Source organism: Electrona antarctica (genome assembly GCF_951216825.1).
Source record: "Electrona antarctica genome assembly, chromosome: 1".
Lineage (NCBI taxonomy): Eukaryota > Metazoa > Chordata > Actinopteri > Myctophiformes > Myctophidae > Electrona > Electrona antarctica.
Window position 1 is genome coordinate 24984497 of NC_136806.1, and position 18534 is coordinate 25003030.

Consider the following 18534-nt stretch of genomic DNA (forward strand, 5'->3'; position numbering starts at 1 on the left):
TGTCACTCAGTTTAATGAATAAATACATACAAATCTTAACATTTTTAATGTAAGATCACATTTTACAAACGGCTTTACACTGGACACATGAATATATCAAAAATACAGTAAAAAAGATAGCATGCTTGCATAGGTAACTGACATGTTTTAGGCTATAGTCATGTCATATACAAAGTAAAGTAAAGCAATAAGCTTCAATTTTAAAGTTTATTTTAAATGTCTATTTTTAAAAAAGATATATAAAATTCATGCTCACAAGAGCAAATAGTATGTCAGTACAGTTTAGTGTGGAGTTGCATAGTGATTTTTAATGTCTTTAATCAGTTTAATGTCTCCATCATCTCCTCTGTTGTCAAACATCTGGTCAACGTGACATCATTCTTACAAATTCTGTGAAAAGGAGGGAAAGAATAAAGAGAGTGGGAAGAGGAGTTAGTTCTACAAAATCATGGAAAGGCAGCAAAGTGCACACACATGGGCTGGCCTATAATATAGTGTAGGCAGACAGTGAAAAGTGCTAAATGATTCTTGGGGATCGAGTCTACATGGGTACCCACAAGCCACAATATGAATGTCATCATCAATAGCTATATGTTTCAAGAGGCTCAATATCTTTATCTGATGCCCATAATTCCTGACAAAGGCCTTGTTTGGGAGCCCATTCTCCTTAGCAAACCTACAATAAAGGTTATGTCCATAAGTAACATATCGTGCTAGTTACATAGCATATTATGCTACGTAATACGTATTCAAACTATGTAAATCAGGAAATGTTTCCATTTGTCATTCATTTTATCTTAAATAACGAATTAACTATAACTTAACAATTAATCACAAGATTAGTAGTTTTGTACTTATTTGACCATTAGTATTGGACATTTTGGACATGCGCTCTCTCTCTCTCTCTCTCAGAGTGTCTCTCACCCTCAAAGTCAACCAAGCCATCCCCATTGAGGTCGACGTCTCTAACAATCTCTTCTATCTGAGCGTTAGGCAGTTGTTCTCCCAACAACTTCTTTGAGGCCTCCCGAAGCTCTGCTAGGTTGATCTTACCGTCTCTGTTCGAGTCAAACTGGACACAAACACATGGGTATGGGTTGGTTAGCCTATATACGTATACGTGGAACTCAAAATAGGGTCCGGCGGGGACCCCCAGGGGTCCCTGATGGGGTTCCAGGGGGTCTCCCAGCTAAAATGGTTACTTTTATACTCTACGCTGTGAGTTTGTAGATCTGTTATTTTCTACAACAAAAAAGTGGGGGGAAAAGTAAAACATTTATTATTATCATTATCGTTATTATGTTACAGGAATAGTCAATTATGAGGGTCCCTGGCACCAAATCTTTATTATGTTACAGGGATAGTCAATTATGAGGGTCCCTGGCACCAAATCTTTTCAGATGGGTCTGTGGTCAAATCCTTGACATGAAAATGTTTGATAACCACTGGCCTATATTGTATATTAAATGTGTGTGCATAAATGCCAGTTGCATACACACATACTGTACACATCGGATTCCACCAGACTGACCTCTTTGAATGCATCTCTGAGTTCTTTGACTCCAATCATGGACGCTGTCTCTGCCACCACCTTGGGTCCCATCAGCTCAACCCAGTCCTCAAAATCGACTTTACTGCCCACTGCAGGACAGAAAAGGCATAGGCACACAATAGTGAAACAACACTACATTTGATAAATGCCAAAATGCTTGATTGCGATCTTTGTTAATATTCTTTGTGTCAACTCAGGGATTCTATGAAAGGTTCTGTTTGCATAATAACAAATCAAATTTAGGATTATTGTAAACTTTTTTGTACAATATCAGCATTCCTATTGTGGGGGGAATATTCACCAACAATAGCCAATCTGCAAGCAATCTACAAGCTCACGCTCAAGCTTCCCCAATGAGGGGACACAGAAGGTCCCAGGTCCGAGCTAAGGATGCCGTGTCCATGTGGTTGACAGGCCTGTCACAGTGTCACCATAGTGCCCACTGCCCAACATGATTCTGTCCTGCAGATTTACAAGCTCACAATGCATCGCTTACGCATGGCCGAAATGTACTATAGACCTGAAGTGGTTAATGTATGTTTTGTAATAATAATAAAAGTAGTAGTAAGTAACTATGTTTTCAAATAAATGTAGTGGAGTAAGGGTACAATAGATGTAGTGGAGTAGAAGTAAAAGTATTGAAAATTGCAAATTCTCAAAGTAAAGTACACTCAAAGTAAAGTAGGCAAATACCTCAAAATTGTACTTCAGTACAGTACTTAAGTAAATGCACTTAGTTAATTTACTCCACTGCTGTTGACATTGTCTTCAACCCATTGTTTATGACTGTGTCGTGGTTGTTGTGTCACTCACTGCTCATTGCTAGTTCAATGAGCTCCATCTCAGTCGGCATGTAGCCCATGGTCCTCATGCACTCTCCCAGGTCAGTTTGTTTAATGTAGCCGCCGTCCTTACCCTTGGCAAACTCCATAAACGCCACATGAAGCTCTGTAACACACACATGCACACGAGCAGCACATGCACACACACACACACACACACACACACACACAAATGGTCAAACATGAGAGGATAGGTTAAGTAATACGATGAGGTAGGCTACGTATGTGCTGTCGGGAAGTAATCGTACCTTCAATTTCCTCTGGGCTCAGCTCTCTGTCCTGTTGGAAGGTACAGCATTACATTAGTCTCACTTCAGTCATTTTCTCTCTCCCTCTATTTTTGAGTGGTGCTCCTTACGGAGCTATGTGTGTGGCTGGGTGCCTGGCTGGGTAGCTGGGTGCCTGGGTACGAAAATAGCATGGTTGTTTTTCACCACCTGTGCGCAACCTAACACACACACACACACGCACATATTAACTTTATATATGATGATTTCGGGTGTGCCAGTACAGTACAGTAGAGGGTACAGTAGAGGGAGTCCCACACGGTAACTCTGTCATTTCTCAACCGTTTCGGACGTGGGGCGGCTCTCCGGAATCAGCCCGGCCCCCTGGGCGCGTTCCTGGATGTTCCAGGGACCCCCCCGGGGATTCTCCCCGGGGACCCCCAGAGACCCCCACATGGTAACTGTCATTTCTCTACCGTTTCGGACGTGGGACGGCTCGCCGGAACCGGGCCAGCACCCTGGCCGTGATCCTGTGGGTCTGGAACTCCCGGGGACCCCCACACAGAGTTGCACCACTCACTTCACACGGGTGTGATTTTTCTTATATAAAAACTTTGTCACTCCATTCTCACTCGCACGCACACACGCACGCACACACACACACACAACTGTATAATATGCATAATTAGCAACAGCGCTACCGACTGCACCACCTTGACCCTTGTATGTCTCTCTAAATTCTATTCTCTCAGAGTGCCACACACTGCCACAGCTTTCTGTTCATACAAACTGTGGCTATGTGCCTGCATGCCGTTTGTCATCATATCATCAGCGACCGACCGTTTGCAAACAGATTTGCACATTGTTCAAATCTGACAGTAAAACTGATCGTTGTGCATAAAGGTTTACAAGTTGAGTTACAGCCAAAACTTTGCTGTGTACAGTATATCTTCAGCTACCTATGTAATGGGTATACTGTATTGATATCTCTTAATATCCTATCCTCTTAATAGTCAATCTCTCCTCTGAGAGTTTCTAGCTTCTAGTTTCTAAGCGACGCTGTACCGTCCATTGCATCTGTCTGACATCTTCACCCATAATTGTCTGAATGAACCGATGCTGATTTAGTATAGCCTGGCTAATAAGCCAGACTAATATCACACAACACTGTCGCGGTATATTAGTCTGGGCTGGCTCCACTTGGATTTAATTTCCCGGGGGGCGGGTTCAAACATTTTCTCTTTGACGCAATTGGTCAGAGCTACTGTCAGTCAAAAGTCTCAAGCATTGAACGTCACTGTACCAAAGCCCGCCCATATTGCATACCGTGTCCCGATTGGTCCGACCTGTTCTCGGTTGTAGGAAAGAGGCGTGCTACTGAGCCTCGCCAGACCGTAATCCGCTGGTAGGCAATTTTTTTTTGCCAACGGCTGATTCGGTCTGGTTTATTAACCAGGCTAGATTTAGTAGTGTGATGCTCTAGTCTAAGGTTTACTTTTTACCGTCAGTAGCCTATAGGAACTAGCTCATGGGACCACTTTCAGTGCAAACATCTAATATAAACAGCAGGTTTATTAAAATCTATAATGCCGACATATTTAACAGAACAAACTCATGCAAAATGCAATAATCAGACATTCAGAATTTGATACAGTGATTTCTTAAATTATGTTATATTAATAACGACAGACAGACAGACAGACAGACAGACAGACAGACAGACAGACAGACAGACAGACAGACAGACAGACAGACAGACAAAGACAGCTAGGGAGAGAGAGGGAGGGAGGGAAGCTAGAAGGAAAGAGAATTAGATAACATACAGTAAATAATGCAAGGGGTAAATCTCTCCAATTTCATATGAACTAAAAGGCAAATAGAAAGAGAAAGGAATGAAAGTTGGTAAAATGTAGAGAATACATTTGCCCACTAGAGAGTAGGCAGCTACTTGATTGAATAGATATGGAACATGTCCCTTATAAATTAGCTGATTAGTGGGCATTAGACAACTGTGTAACTTTGAAATTAATGAATTGAAGATGCCAGTCTTTCATCCATAGACTATTCTGTTGATGGGAAAGAAGATATGCAGTTGAATTGAATGTCAGATTATTATTTTTTTGTTTTTTACTAGGGCCAGGCCTACATATAATTTGAAATTATTAATTTATCTCTATTACACCAGATAAGATGATTTGAAACTCATGCTGCAAAAATGTTGTAAATATTAGCCTATAGCTACATAACATACATTTGAATTAAAAATAGCAAATAACCACTAATGTTTTTTCTTTAATTTTGTTTTACCCCTTTCAATTCATTACAACCTGAAACGTCAGATAAAGTTTTGTCCAATCAGAATATAAAACCGGCTGCTAGACAGAGCTATCATGGCGGATCTGAGTTTGGGGCTGCAGACGTCCTGAAACTGCTCAACTTTTATGAGAAGTTAACTTACAAGGATAAAGAGTAAGACAAAAAAGGTAATGGAACTTAACTTGTATATGCTGGTTCTGCTTACGATATATAATATAGAATAGATGGATCATGGATTCCTTTTGTTTACAAACATTGAGATTGTCTGCACGGCACGCGCAGGTGCCGTCCTCTGCGCGCAACACCTTCGCACGGCAGAGCATAAATAGGTTTAAGGAGATACAGCTGCGCCGCGCGCCGATCAAGCAGCCGTGTTGACGCACAACATAAACCAAGCCCTGCCAAGGTGCATATTTCAAGAGCGAGAGATCACAGTAAACATCCATACATCCTAAACCTTCTTCCACGCTGGGAGGAAAACGGGATCTGAAAATGTTATGCATTTTTACAAGTGTGAGTGTGACCACATTTATATTGCATATGAGCGATCGATTTATTTTGCCCCCCGTCTAGTGGAAATGGTCTCTAGACTCTAGACCAGGGGTGCCCACACTTTTTTGACTTGAGGTCTACTTTTAAAATTGCCAGCTCAAGGTGATCTACCAACCAAAAGATAATTATCCCTTTGCTTAAAATACTCAAAATGTACCTATATGGCGAATAAATAACATTAAGGCATTAGGACTTTCAAAATCTAGGTTTCAAAATCAATTCTATTTATTTATCTTTTCAGTTTCCCCGCATTGCAAAGAAGAGACTTAATTTCTGACTTTTTCTGGCCTGTTAACATTTTCATATGTCACCTGGTTGCTTGTTTCTCTCTCAGTCACGAAATGTGGCAACCGTCAAAGCTAGTCGTAGTTTGTTTTGGTTGTGATGCATGGCTGATATGGCATCATGATGCTACCGCACAGACCACACAGAGACTACCGTGGAGGCGCGGACCCCCACGCAGACTATCGCGGACCCCCACGCAGACTATCGCGGACCTCCGCGGGGGTCCGCGCCGACCTCCGTGGGGGTCCGCGTCGACCTCCGTGGGGGTCCGTGCCGACCTCCGCGGGGGTCCGCGCCTCCGCGGTAGTCTGTGTGGGGGTCCGCGGATAATGGGGGTCCCCGCGGAGGAGTCTAGTCCATTTATTTTTTAGAAAAGGGTTTGTTTAACAACAGAACAGACCCGACGTTCTCCTTCAAAGCCACCGGCGCGCCGCCGCCTGCCCGAGGCGAGGATTGTTTTTATTTTTTTATTTTTTCATGGCAAGGCCAAGCGGTCTACCTGCGAAGCGCTTGCGATCGACTGGTCGACCGCGATCGACGTAATGGGCACCCCTGCTCTAGACCTTTTTCATGCAGCTACTTTGACAAAATAACAAGATGAACACAAGTTACAAAACACAGGTGATACTACCTACTAAATTAACAAATAGCCTACCAGCAGCAACGTTTTAATTAATTTTCAAGGACCCCCTAGTCCCCCATAACTTTTGTTTTGAAGCAATTTAATATATTATACTTTTAGCTCAAGGCCCAGCCGCCCAAAAGACAAATGAAATCGCCCCAGAATCCAAAATAGTGAAAATAGCACATCCGAGTGTGGTGAGCTTGTAGCCTACTTTTTCAGTTATTTATTTTTTAATGAAAGTTCTTTGATTTCTTCATTTGTTTATGAGATTATTTTGAATTATAATTTTCACTTTCAATCTTGCACATGGACAGTATTTGAAATGTTTGCATATTTTTCACTTGACATTGAGCTACAATGGTAATGCTGTAGCACTGGTTTTCAACCCATTTCATATCAAGGGCCAGGCCCATTATTTATTCTGAATTTGAGCCACTGACCACCATTTGTTGAGATTTAGCCTCTAGACTAAGACTATTTTGTTGTCGTTGGATAAGATTTTGTCAATTCCATGCTGTATTGATGGTGATACCATGTGAGATAACAGGCATTGATGAAAATAAAATAAAAATCTACATTCTGTAATTGTTTAGACTTATTGTAATTTAAGTAATGCAGATGTTTAACAACAATTTAACTGAGTGTAAAATGAAACTATTTATTTTACACTCTCAACAGTTAAAGATCTGTAAGGGTCCATTTGGTTACCAACTCTCCATCATTTAGCTGGGGACCACCTGGAACCCCCTCAAGGACCACTGGTGGTCCCCGGACCACTGGTTGAAAACCTCTGCTGTAGCATGATGAACGAACTGGCTCAGGCAGCTAAGCCTACATAAGAAACCATGCAATATACAGTGTTTATTTTAATTTTATTGTCATTTCTATTATTAGTGTCAGTAGCCTATATTTTGAGGACTTATTAAGACACAATGGCTTGAATCCACGGATAGGATAGAGGAAACCTGTTAATTAAGATGTGTCCCTGAAGACAATGTCCCTGACAATTAGCATAGCCCCTAACATTAAGGCAAGAAATGGGCCATGCCATCTAGTTTAAACATTTCTTAATAGTTGAAACAGAGCAACACAAAGACTTACAATGAAATAAATGTAAGAATAATGTTCTATTTTTTTTTGCTACATATAGACTGACATTTATATTTACAAGAACAATGTCCTTGGGGTCTTACTGTATGGGGCAGAGTCATGGAAAGTGGCACAGGCCATCTGTCACAAGCTGGATGTGCTTTGGACAGGATGCCTCTTAGACGAATACTAAGGATATTCTGGCCCATGGCAGTCTCCAATGACCTTTACAGGAGCACAGGCTTGACCCCACTGTCAAGTGTCATCCGGCTTAAAGGATGGATGTGGATTGGTCATGTATGCAGAATGGACCCAAGTGCCATCCCGAGAGCCCCTTATATTACAGACATCACAATGAATGCAGTCTAATCTCACTGATTTCTAACACAATATTAATATTAATATAAAACACTCATGGGGGGGGGGGGGGGGGGGGGGCAGTAGCAACAATGCAACCTTGCAAACTTCCATGGATGCATTATTATGTCTGAGTGTTGTGGGGATTCTCGGACAGTTATTGAGTAGAGTTACACGTTGCCCTATTGCGTGTGAGCCCTGCTGGAATTGAGAAAGGATGGGCACCTTGGATGGGCACCAAAAAGGTAACTTTAGTAAGTACCTGGTACTGGGTCCTAATTAAAAGGCGAAAATGAGGGTATAGAAGTGGCGTGACGAGCCAAGACTATGAAATTGAAAGACGTCCTAGACTGGCCACAGGAAGTCTGAGCTCCACATGAAGCCACACTATTATTTATTAGACCCTGTCTTGTTATTGAAAGATCCTCTCACAATAAATTGTCACACATAAATGAACAGGTTTCTAATTAACGCACAATATTATAATTCTATTCATCATAACAAAGTACAAAAACTAAAGTCTACAGCCTGTTTTATATTTGTTGAACCTATTCAAGGCAATGCTCTCTAGCCTTAGTGAAGCACACAAATGTGTTTCTGTGCATCTCTTGGTGAATTGAGCAATGAGTCTCCTATTTGTCCAGTTCGTCTTTGTGGATATGACATACAGTAACACCGCGTCGAGCGCAGAATGTCATTGTTCACATTTCTAACCTTCTAACTCAAAGTCTTTGAGCAAGATTTGTTGTCGCCAGGTGTCTCGTCGCTCCCATGTCTCTCAGTGTAGCCCAGCTGCCATTGGAAATGTCACTTTTGGTTTGAACGAAGGGTTAGAGTGCTCATTGACTGAAGTTGGTCAGTGCTATTTTAACAATGTGACTTAATAAAATACAATTTAAATATAGTGCAGGAGACAGAGATGACAGATAGGCCTACAGGAACAGCGAGTGACATGTCCCCTGTGTATCCCGTGTCTACCACGTACTGCTATGCCCCTGTGAAGGACGTGATGGATGTTGCCATGAAGTTATATGTTCCATTCGTGCACGCGAGTCTGCGATATCTCACAAGACTTTCAGTTAAAGTACCAATCCACAGTCAGAGATAACCATCTTGTGGCCTCTTTGACAATTGCTACCAGACTTCCCAGTGCCAACTGTCCCACGAAGCCTGAGGTGCCAACAGTTTTGTGTTGCTATAGACAGCAACAGATAGGATGTTAGATTTTATAAAACGCACTATGCAGTATGCACTATACAATACAGCTCGATCTAATGAATTCTTAAAGCAGGCTTAGGTTTGGTGCAAAACGTTTCTTTGTAACTCCGTATTGATGATAAATTCTGCCAGACAGCGGTGGTACCAGTGACGGCAAGGATAAGCAATACCAGCATGAGGAATTACCAAGCGCATGTGAATGAGACTGCGTTGTGTGTGTGTGTGTGTGTCACCTTGTATGTGCACACACACTTGCATGTTTGTACATGTTTGTGTTTATTTCATGCTTTTCTTTTTTTTAAGTCTATAATGTTTTCCAGGTTTTAACCTTAGATGTCAATCTAAATGTACTGTGTGTGTATAGTTGTGGCACACACACACACACACGCGCACACAGTGACAATGGCATTGACATTGACTAATGGATATATGCATAGTGTCTGTGTGTGTGTGTAAGATGGGCAGTGCTCCGGTATCGTGACTGACCCTTGATCGGGACTGTTTCCATGACGAAACAATGCCTACTTGTGTGGGCAGGACACATATCATGTTCTGATCTGGTGTCAGATATGCCTCCACTGGTGTCCAGTGGCTGTTTCTCAGATGAAGATTAAAGGAGGATCAAGAATAGAGTGAGGAAAGGCAACAAGTCAGGGAGGCTTAAAAATGTTGTCTAGTGTCTATACACGAACACAATTGTCCCGTGTTCGGAAGCTGGGTGGGGAGGGTGATATGTGTCACCAGTGCTCACCACATGTAATCCTACAGGCTGGGGCGGCACTTATCAGCGGGGAGTGTTGGCTGGCAGGAGTACGAAGGCCCTACGTCCTCCCGGTGGGGGCTACTCACTGGCAGGTGAGTCGGTAGGATACAACAGCTGTCAGCAGTGACAACACAGACGTGTGAGGGGAGGAATTAATTGGCATAACAACTAAATTGCGGAGAGAAAGGGGGTAAAAAAATAATTGGCTACTCTAAATAAAAAAGTCTGTGTTTATGTTGCTTTGAGGTAGTGAGGATAAATAAAAGCATACAATAGAATAGATCCGTTTCTTAGGTGTTTAGTGTGTGTGTGCCACATAATCATAGTCTATGTCATGCTTGGTGTCACATGACACCTACAGTATTATGTAAGATGCTTGCACAAAGAGTACAGTATAGCCACATCTCTTCTCTTCTCTTGACCTCACCCCACCCCCGTTGTACTTGCTGAGATGACCAGGTGGATGCATACCACACAGGCCATGAGTCAGGGAGGGGGCAATCTGAGAACAGCGATCTCTTTTCCTTTTGAATTAGTTGACGCAAGTCAACAGTCTGTCTCGAGAGACTAGGGAGGGGGTAATCTGAGTTCCCAGAAGTTTTCACCAGCTCCCGACTCCCGCATTAGAGAGGGGGAGGGGAGGGGTAAAAGGTAAGGATTTAGGTGTATCTTCCTTTTCTTTAATGTTTCTTAGATGGACACAATAAAGATGTAACATGTTTGCACGCACGCACACTACTACTTTACATGTCCCTTGACCCTTGAGTGACAGTTTTGTAATGGTGTAGTGTACAGACTGTGTCGTGTCTGGTGTCATGGCTTATCATTTGTGCAATGTGATGCGATACTGAGTTGATACAATGGCGAGGGGTATGAGGCGGACTAGGGATAGGGTGTTTGTTAGTTCTCTATAGCTGACCGTGGCAGTATCCATTACGGTAGGGGTGGGCACTGGGCAACCTTTTCGGGCACCAGTTCACTTAGCCGTTTTCCAATTAAGGCTGGCAACTCGTGATGAGGTCACCCAGTGCCAGACGGTGAAAACCACTTTTTCATCTTATTATAATTAGAATAATATAAGCACAGAATAAGTCAATAATGTAATACTACTAATAAAACCTAACAAAGAATGATGACAGTCAAGATCACATGGTACTGTAGGCAAGGCAAGGCAAGTTTATTTGTAGCCAGATTTAGTTTTGATTCCAGAGATAGAAAGCAGACCTTTCTATCTCTAGAATGTTTGATTGCACACGTTTTTTATTTGGCCCTAAACCATTCAATGCTTTATAAACCAACAGTAGCATTTTGAAATCGATTCTTGGACATAAAGGGAGCCAGTGTAAAAATCTAAGAACTGGAGTGATATGCTACACTTTCTCTCTATTAGCAAGGAAGGACTCGGACAGAAGGATTCTGAATCAATGCAGTCGTCTGATTTTTTTTTGGGGTGAATTGAATTACATAAGACTTTTTCCAAGTACTGTAAAATGCTTTAGAGCTGTCCTAATACACACTGTTACGCTGCACCCCATTCGACTGGTATCATGTATGTGGCCAAACTTTTGCATGAAATACATTTTTTTTTCAGGTCGCAAGGCTATAGTGAAGATGACTTGTACTCTGCCATCCACAGAGAGACAGTAAGACCTGAGGCTGATTCTATAAATGAAACCGTTTTCTGAAAAAAGTATGTTGCTATATAAGTGGTGCTCAAACTTTTTCATGTCAAGGACATTTTAGATGTATGGGGCTGTACACCCCCTCCCCCATCTAAAAATATTTAGTTCCAGGGACTCGCAGAAGCAATTTCAATTTAAAGTATATATTAATTGGTTAAAATTGAGAAAACTCTATGCACACAGTCACAACTAGCGGTCCTTCCCTTCTCAGGGAATAAAATAAATGGAGATGCTATGGGAGTTTGGTCTAGGTTCACAATTAAAATATGGAAGGAAGTCCAGAAAGAATTTAAACTGCCTCTACTATCGTCAGGCCTGTCTTCAATTGGGTGCATGGGAGGTTTTGTGCCTTCAAGGCTAGACGCTGGGTTCCAGGGGTGGAGTTTGCTACGCCTGAGGTTTGTCCACCAGTTATTTTCTTCCAATCAGTTAAAGTAATTTGAACAACTCAGAAACGAGTTTAATCTGCCCAGAACTGATTTGTATAGATACCTCCAACTAAGACACTATTTACAAAGACACGATGACTGGGACAAAATTCGAACCCCTTCGAGTTTGGAATCTCTTTTTATGGACATACAAAAGCATGGTTCATTCACCAAAGTAATTTCTATCTTATATCGTACTCTGCTAGAAATGGTTCCCAATAATTCTCTTTATATAAAAGCCAAGTGGGAGGCAGAAATACAACAAGAGATTTCACAAGAAGAATGGCTAGACGCCTGCACTGAAGTGCATAATGTAACAAACTCTAATTCTTGGAGAGAATATCAATGGAAAATTGTAAGCAGATTTTTTAAGACTCCATTATTGACTGGTAGAGCGGGCACTACTCCTACAACTGAGTGCTGGCGGGAATGTGGTGAACAGATCGGTAATCATACGCATATCTTTTGGACGTGTCCTAAATTACAGCAATTCTGGAATAATGTTTTTAATGACATTAACAGAGTGTTTGACACTCAGATACCACAAGATTTCAAGACAGCTATTCTAGGAGTAGTGCCGACTGGGTTTGAAGGTAGGAAAAAGGTGTACCTCCTCCAGATATTGTTAGCAGCGGCCAAAAAGACTATCACAATAAATTGGCTAGGAAAACACCCTCCAACCCACGAACAATGGCTAAATAAAGTAAAAGAAATTAGAGACATGGAAGAAATTACTTATTTGGTGAGGCTACAAAATGAGCAATTTTTTAAGAAATGGACGCCCTTCGCGCGCATCGAGATTTAACATTACAAAGATTGATGGATACCCCCCCCCCCCCCCCTTCCCCCTCTTTCCTTTTATTTACTTTATTATTTTTATTCTATTTTATTTTATTTCATGTCTGTTGAATTACTCGATCAAGATGTTGTCTTTCATGTTTACATTTCCTTATTATTGTTGTTAGTATTATTTATGATTATTATTTTTCAAATGTGTTATGTATGTTGCTGCGGTCTCCTTGGGGAGACAATTTTGTATTGAAGAACTGAATGATGATGCATATGTATAAAATGTATTGTCTACCCCAGCAATGACAATAAAAAACAATACGTTGAAAAAAAATATATATATTAATATATATTCAAAGATTTGCACACATTTTCAAGAATTTTCAAAAATAGCACAGTTTGTATACCTGCTATTTTTTGGGGCTTTTTCTGCCTTTTATTGATAGATTGATAGTAGACTGACAGGAAATGGGGAGAGTTTTAATGGGTTAAGAGCGTTGGAGCAGAGCCAGGGTTTTTATTTCAAATGTGAGGGCTTAGGTTTTCAATCAAGCCTCTCAGAGACATTCAATCAGCCCCGAGAACCAGATACACAGATAGGGTGAACAAACATAGACACACACGCGTGCGCGCATGTGCACTCAGGCACACTTAAGCGGTCATACTCGGACACATATGCATATACAGATCTCTATCTCAGTTTTTTGTATTGGTGGTAGAATGAATGGACACAATACCAATGCCACCTATTTCTATTTCTACTGATGGCTTACACATTATTATGCACACCCGAGCAGCCCAGGCACCTGAGTACCAGGTCAGATGTTACGCAATTACTTATTCTGTACTTGTTCTGTTCTCTACCCTGTGTGTGCACATGCATGCGCACATGTATACATGCATGCGCACATGCATGTATACATGGAGACACATATATAAACAGAAAATGTACATGCACATCGCACATGAAGTCACATTCATTTGTACATGGACACGCATATAAATTATAAACAGAACATGCACATGCATAAACACACACACACACACACACACACACACATGCGGTCACATATTCATGTATACATGAATACACGCATATATTTATAAACAGAAAATTGTACATGGGGTCAAACTGGGGTCACCAATGGGTCCATGCCCATGTTTCCTACCTGTCCGAACACAGCATCCACTAAGGGCATCAGGTCTATTTGTTCCTTCTCCTCAGCCTTCTGTTGCTCTTCTTTCCGCCGTGTTCCCGCCATCATTTCCTCTATCCTGTGACTGTCCTCCAAGCTCTCACCCGACTGCATCTCCTCCTGTTCGGTCTGTTTGGGTTTCTTCTGTCTGCGAACAGGCCTGCTGGGCTCGTTGACTTCGGCTCCGGCTCCTCCTCCATTCTCATTGGCTAACTTCCTCTGCTTTTCCATGTTCTTCTTGATGCGTGCCTGAACCTGACGGACCGAGGTAAGAGGGATCAGGTGTTACCGCTGTTTGAACCACGGCCAGTTTGCAGTACAATCCTCTGTGTTATTTTAACTCTTGAGTGTGTAAGAATGCACCCAAATGGTCCCTTACAGTGACACTGAGGAGCTTATTGTCTATATCAGTCAATGTCAGATGTATGTTGGTAATAACAGTATGAGGTGATAGCCTTGAAGAAATACAATCTGGTTCAGTGCTTTCACCGGGCAAAATAGAGAAACAATAGAAGAGTTAATAAAAAAGAATAAATTCTGGTCTTCCCTTGGCTTGCACTATAGCAAAAAAGACATATTCGATACCATCAAAATGTAAAAGCTGATGTGGCGCTGCTCTGCGGCGACATGGGCATAAGGGCTACGCTTATGCGGGCCCTTTGTCTAAGACAAATTTCTTCCTCGGGAGACAAATAATAAAGAACTTTGAACCTTGATGTAAACTAAGAATTGGATCACCTCTGCATTCTTAATTTGACCACAGTTATGTAAAATGTGCATAACATGAAAATTGGATAATAGTTCAGTCATGTATGCATGCTGATGCTGTAGGTAGGCGCCTATTGTTGGTTCAGTTCTTGCTGTCGTTTTTAGCATGTGTTTAAAGATGACCAATGTTTAATTTGTCACCAACATTATATAATTGGCCAAACCATCACCTGATGCTTTACGTCTCTTTAACATTCTATAAGGCACAATGATACACCATATTGAAATGTGTCGCCCACAAACATGAAGAGATGTCAGCCTACTTCAAGCAGATGTATAGACAAATGGCTCAATAAGTTGCCACTAATTATATCACCATAATCAGTGTAAAAGGCAAACATTACATTCCCACTGGTGAAAACACAGGGCACAAATAAGACAGACACACCCACGCATGCACACACACCTGTTTTGCTGATTTCTCTGAAGCCGGCGCCCTCCCAGCACCGGCTCCACCACCACCGCCGCCGCCTCCCTCCTCTCGAATGAGCATGAACATCTTGCTGCCACGGTCTTGCACACACAAACACACTCTCTCTCCTCTCTTTCTCTCTCACTCCCCCTCCCTCACCCAATGCCTATCTCTTTTCGCTTTCCTGCTCTCCTCTCTGGTCTGTTGAAAAAGCGTTTCTGTATTTTTACAATGCTTCCGAATAACTGCACTGGAATCAGCCTGACAGCCTCTTCTCAATGTTGCCTTCTAAAGTTCCTCAAAAGTCCGGCTGTGGCCAGATTCATGGGCCAATTGTCCCGTTGCTCCTGTGTCCCATGTTTAATAATCAAATTATTCCAGACAATTAGGCAAAAGAAAACCTTCTCCCTCTCTGGTTGTTTCTCTCATTGTCTCCCAGTTGTCTTGGTGTCTTAGAATGTGCTTCTCTCCATATGTCTCTGTCTGTGCCCAGGTGAGAAGGTTTTTATCATCATCTGTGTGGGGATTGAGTTCCTACCTCTGCCCCCACTCGATGCCTCACAGCCCTTTAGGTGACACTCTATACCTCTCCAAACCTCACCGTCCTCGTGTTCTCTACCTGTAAGTCACTGACTGCTCTCCCTCTCCCATTCTTCCTCCCCTTTTTCCACCTTCTTTCTTGCCTCCGTCACATATAAACACTCCTCTTTTTTGGCAATGCTCTTTCTCTGATGCCTACTGCTTTTCTTCATCGTTCAGTCTAATCAATCTAATCTTTCTCACCTCCCTTCTAAAGTTTTTCAGTCAATCAACTTTCTGCCCACTCTGTCATACATTTTTTGTATCAATTAAGTAAGTGGTTTTCAACATTTTTCATTTTGAGGCCCATTATTTGTTCGGCATTTGAGCCGCGGACCGCCATGAGATTTAGCCTTGCAGACCCAAAAAAAAAATTGATGTTATCGTTAGGATAGGATTTTGTCCACAATTCCATGCTGAATTGATGTGGTACCATAGGAGACATAACAGGCAAACGATCAAAATAACAATTCTTCATTCGTAAAATGAAACACTCTTATCTCAAGAGTTAAAGATCTATAAGGGTCTATAACTCTCCATTTAGCTGGGGACCACCTGGAACTCCCTCAAGGATCACTGGTGGTCCCTGGACCACTGGTTGAAAACCACTGAATTAGGTCAATGGAATTTGGAGAACAGCCCCAATTGACAATGGATGAATGTCATGTGCTGCCCACAGCGATCATTGCTACCCCTTCCTGCCCTCTCTCGACACCATCATTTCATCTAGCCTGGCTAATAAGCCAGACCGAATCAGCCGTTCGCACAAAAAAAAATTCCTGCCGGCGGATTACGGTCTGGAGAGGCTCAATTGTACGCCCATTTCCTACACCAGAGAACTGGTGTGGCCAATCGGGACACGGTATGCAATATGGGCGGGCTTTGGTACAGTGACGTTCAATGCTTGAGACCTTTGACTGACTAGCTCTGACCAATTGCGTCAAAGAAAATGTTTGAACCCGCCCCCCGGGAAACAAGATCCATACACAGCATCTCCAGACTCAAATACCACACGACAGTGTGATTTGAGTCTGGCTTATTAGCCAGGCTACATTTCATCCTCTCAATATGCCTCATCACTTTCCCTGACTTCCACTCTCACATTCCTGTTTTGTAACACAAATGTGACGCGCAGGTCAGTTTAACCTGCTATTCTTTTTATTTGTATTAATTATTTTTTTATCTCTTTTTCTTTATCGGTCCTGTTTCCTAACTGCCGTGCCACCAGTGAAGAGGGGGGGGGGGGGGGGGGGTTGTGAAGGGACGATGAAAGTTTCTATATACACATGTACAGTATACTCTGTGTGGTAGTGGTTATTACAATTCATGTTATTCATCGCATTCTTACATGGATCATAAGTTCATTAAGTAGGCATGACTGCGTTAGCCTGGCTAATAAGCCAGACTAATATCACACAACACTGTCGCGGTATATCAGTCTGGGCTGGCTCCACTTGGATTTCATTTCCCGGGGAACATTTTCTCTTTGACGCAATTGGTCAGAGCTACTGTCAGTCAAAAGTCTCAAGCATTGAACGTCACTGTACCAAAGCCCGCCTATATTGCATACCGTGTCCCGATTGGTCCGACCTGTTCTCTGCTGTAGGAAAGAGGCGTGCTACTGAGCCTCGCCAGACCGTAATCCGCTGGTAGGCAACTTTTTTTTGCCAACGGCTGATTCGGTCTGGTTTATTAACCAGGCTATGACTGCGTGTGCACACTCTCTCTCTCTCTCTCTCTCTCTCTCTCTCTCTCTCTCACACACACACAGGTGGTGAATACATCATCACAACCTCCATTTGCAGGGATTCAGCTCATTTAAAGCCCTTAACACCCAGATGTATATCTTTATGGCTCAATTCAAAACTGATTAATTCCTCTTGAAGCATCTGCTTTCTATAATAAATTAAGCATAATTTCCCACTTTCCCGGAGATCACAATCTTGAGTGTTAGACAAATTCAGACAATAAGTGTCTCATTTTACTGTGTTACTACTTTATAAAAGGGGGATATCCTTGGGTATTTTAAGGTAATCACTAGATGGCCAACCTGGAAAGGACGGAAGTTTAGGCTTGGGTTTCATTAATTAAATTCAGGCATAGGTTTGATTAATTAAGGTAATTTAAGGTCATGGATCATTTTGGACAGGTGGTTTGGAGTGGTTAGGCCATCTAGCACTGGTAATTGAAAGCTTCAGGCTGATAAACGTGTCTCACGCATACCTGCTTATATTCCCCTATTAACCTCCTCCTAACCTTCAATGTCCTTCGATCCTTCTCCTCTCCTTTCTATTCCCTTCTCTTGTTAACCCACGTTAAACTTCTCTCTTTCAATCCGAGACAGACTGTTGACAGCATTTGTCCTCCAGTCTATGAGGAGACGTCTAAGTTGACTTATCTCCAGTTGCAGGTGAGCTTTTTCATTAATCACTATCTGTGTTTCTGTTACTCTTCCCCCCCACTCTGTCTTCCAGTCCCTCTGTCTCATTGATTATTGATGGGGGAGGAGGGGGGCAAACTCAGATGAGGGACAGAAATTAGACCCGTCACTGAAGAGCTCAAATGGATTAATTGATGTAAAAAAGGGAGGATGGGGGGTCATTTGGGATGAGAAAGATGAGATAACAAAAAACAATCCTAGATGATAAGTTAGATTTTATGGGAAAGATATAGAACGCTTGTCTTTCTGTATTTTGAAGATGATCATCTCGCCATTGCATGGCAAACATCATGTCATCACTGTCAAGACAGTAACCATGTACCTCCATATTTCTTCTTTTTCATAAATGAATGCCCTTTTATATTCATTGTATGATAGCCGTTCAAAAGAAGCAAAATACAGAAGCTGATCCCT

The 18534-nt window shown here is 42.1% G+C and overlaps 2 protein-coding genes across 2 annotated transcripts in view; one reads left to right on the forward strand and one right to left on the reverse strand.

Annotated features, from left to right (window-relative positions):
- Positions 1-30: 30 nt before the first annotated feature.
- LOC306918649 (calcium-binding protein 2-like) lies at positions 31-15188 on the reverse strand (the record flags this gene model as incomplete). The annotated part of the gene is made up of 7 exons (XM_079496093.1): positions 31-390; positions 925-1072; positions 1532-1641; positions 2366-2500; positions 2643-2673; positions 13895-14176; positions 15096-15188. The coding sequence occupies 7 exons, from the start codon at positions 15186-15188 to the stop codon at positions 365-367; spliced, it is 825 nt and encodes a 274-aa protein (XP_079352219.1). The 3' UTR covers positions 31-364.
- The window catches only part of LOC306925212 (endonuclease domain-containing 1 protein-like), a gene marked incomplete at its 3' end in the record, with an annotated part of 36321 nt that continues 22817 nt past the window's right edge, over positions 5031-18534 (forward strand). The window contains exon 1 of the mRNA XM_079503904.1: positions 5031-5104. The remainder of the gene's footprint in view (positions 5105-18534) is intronic.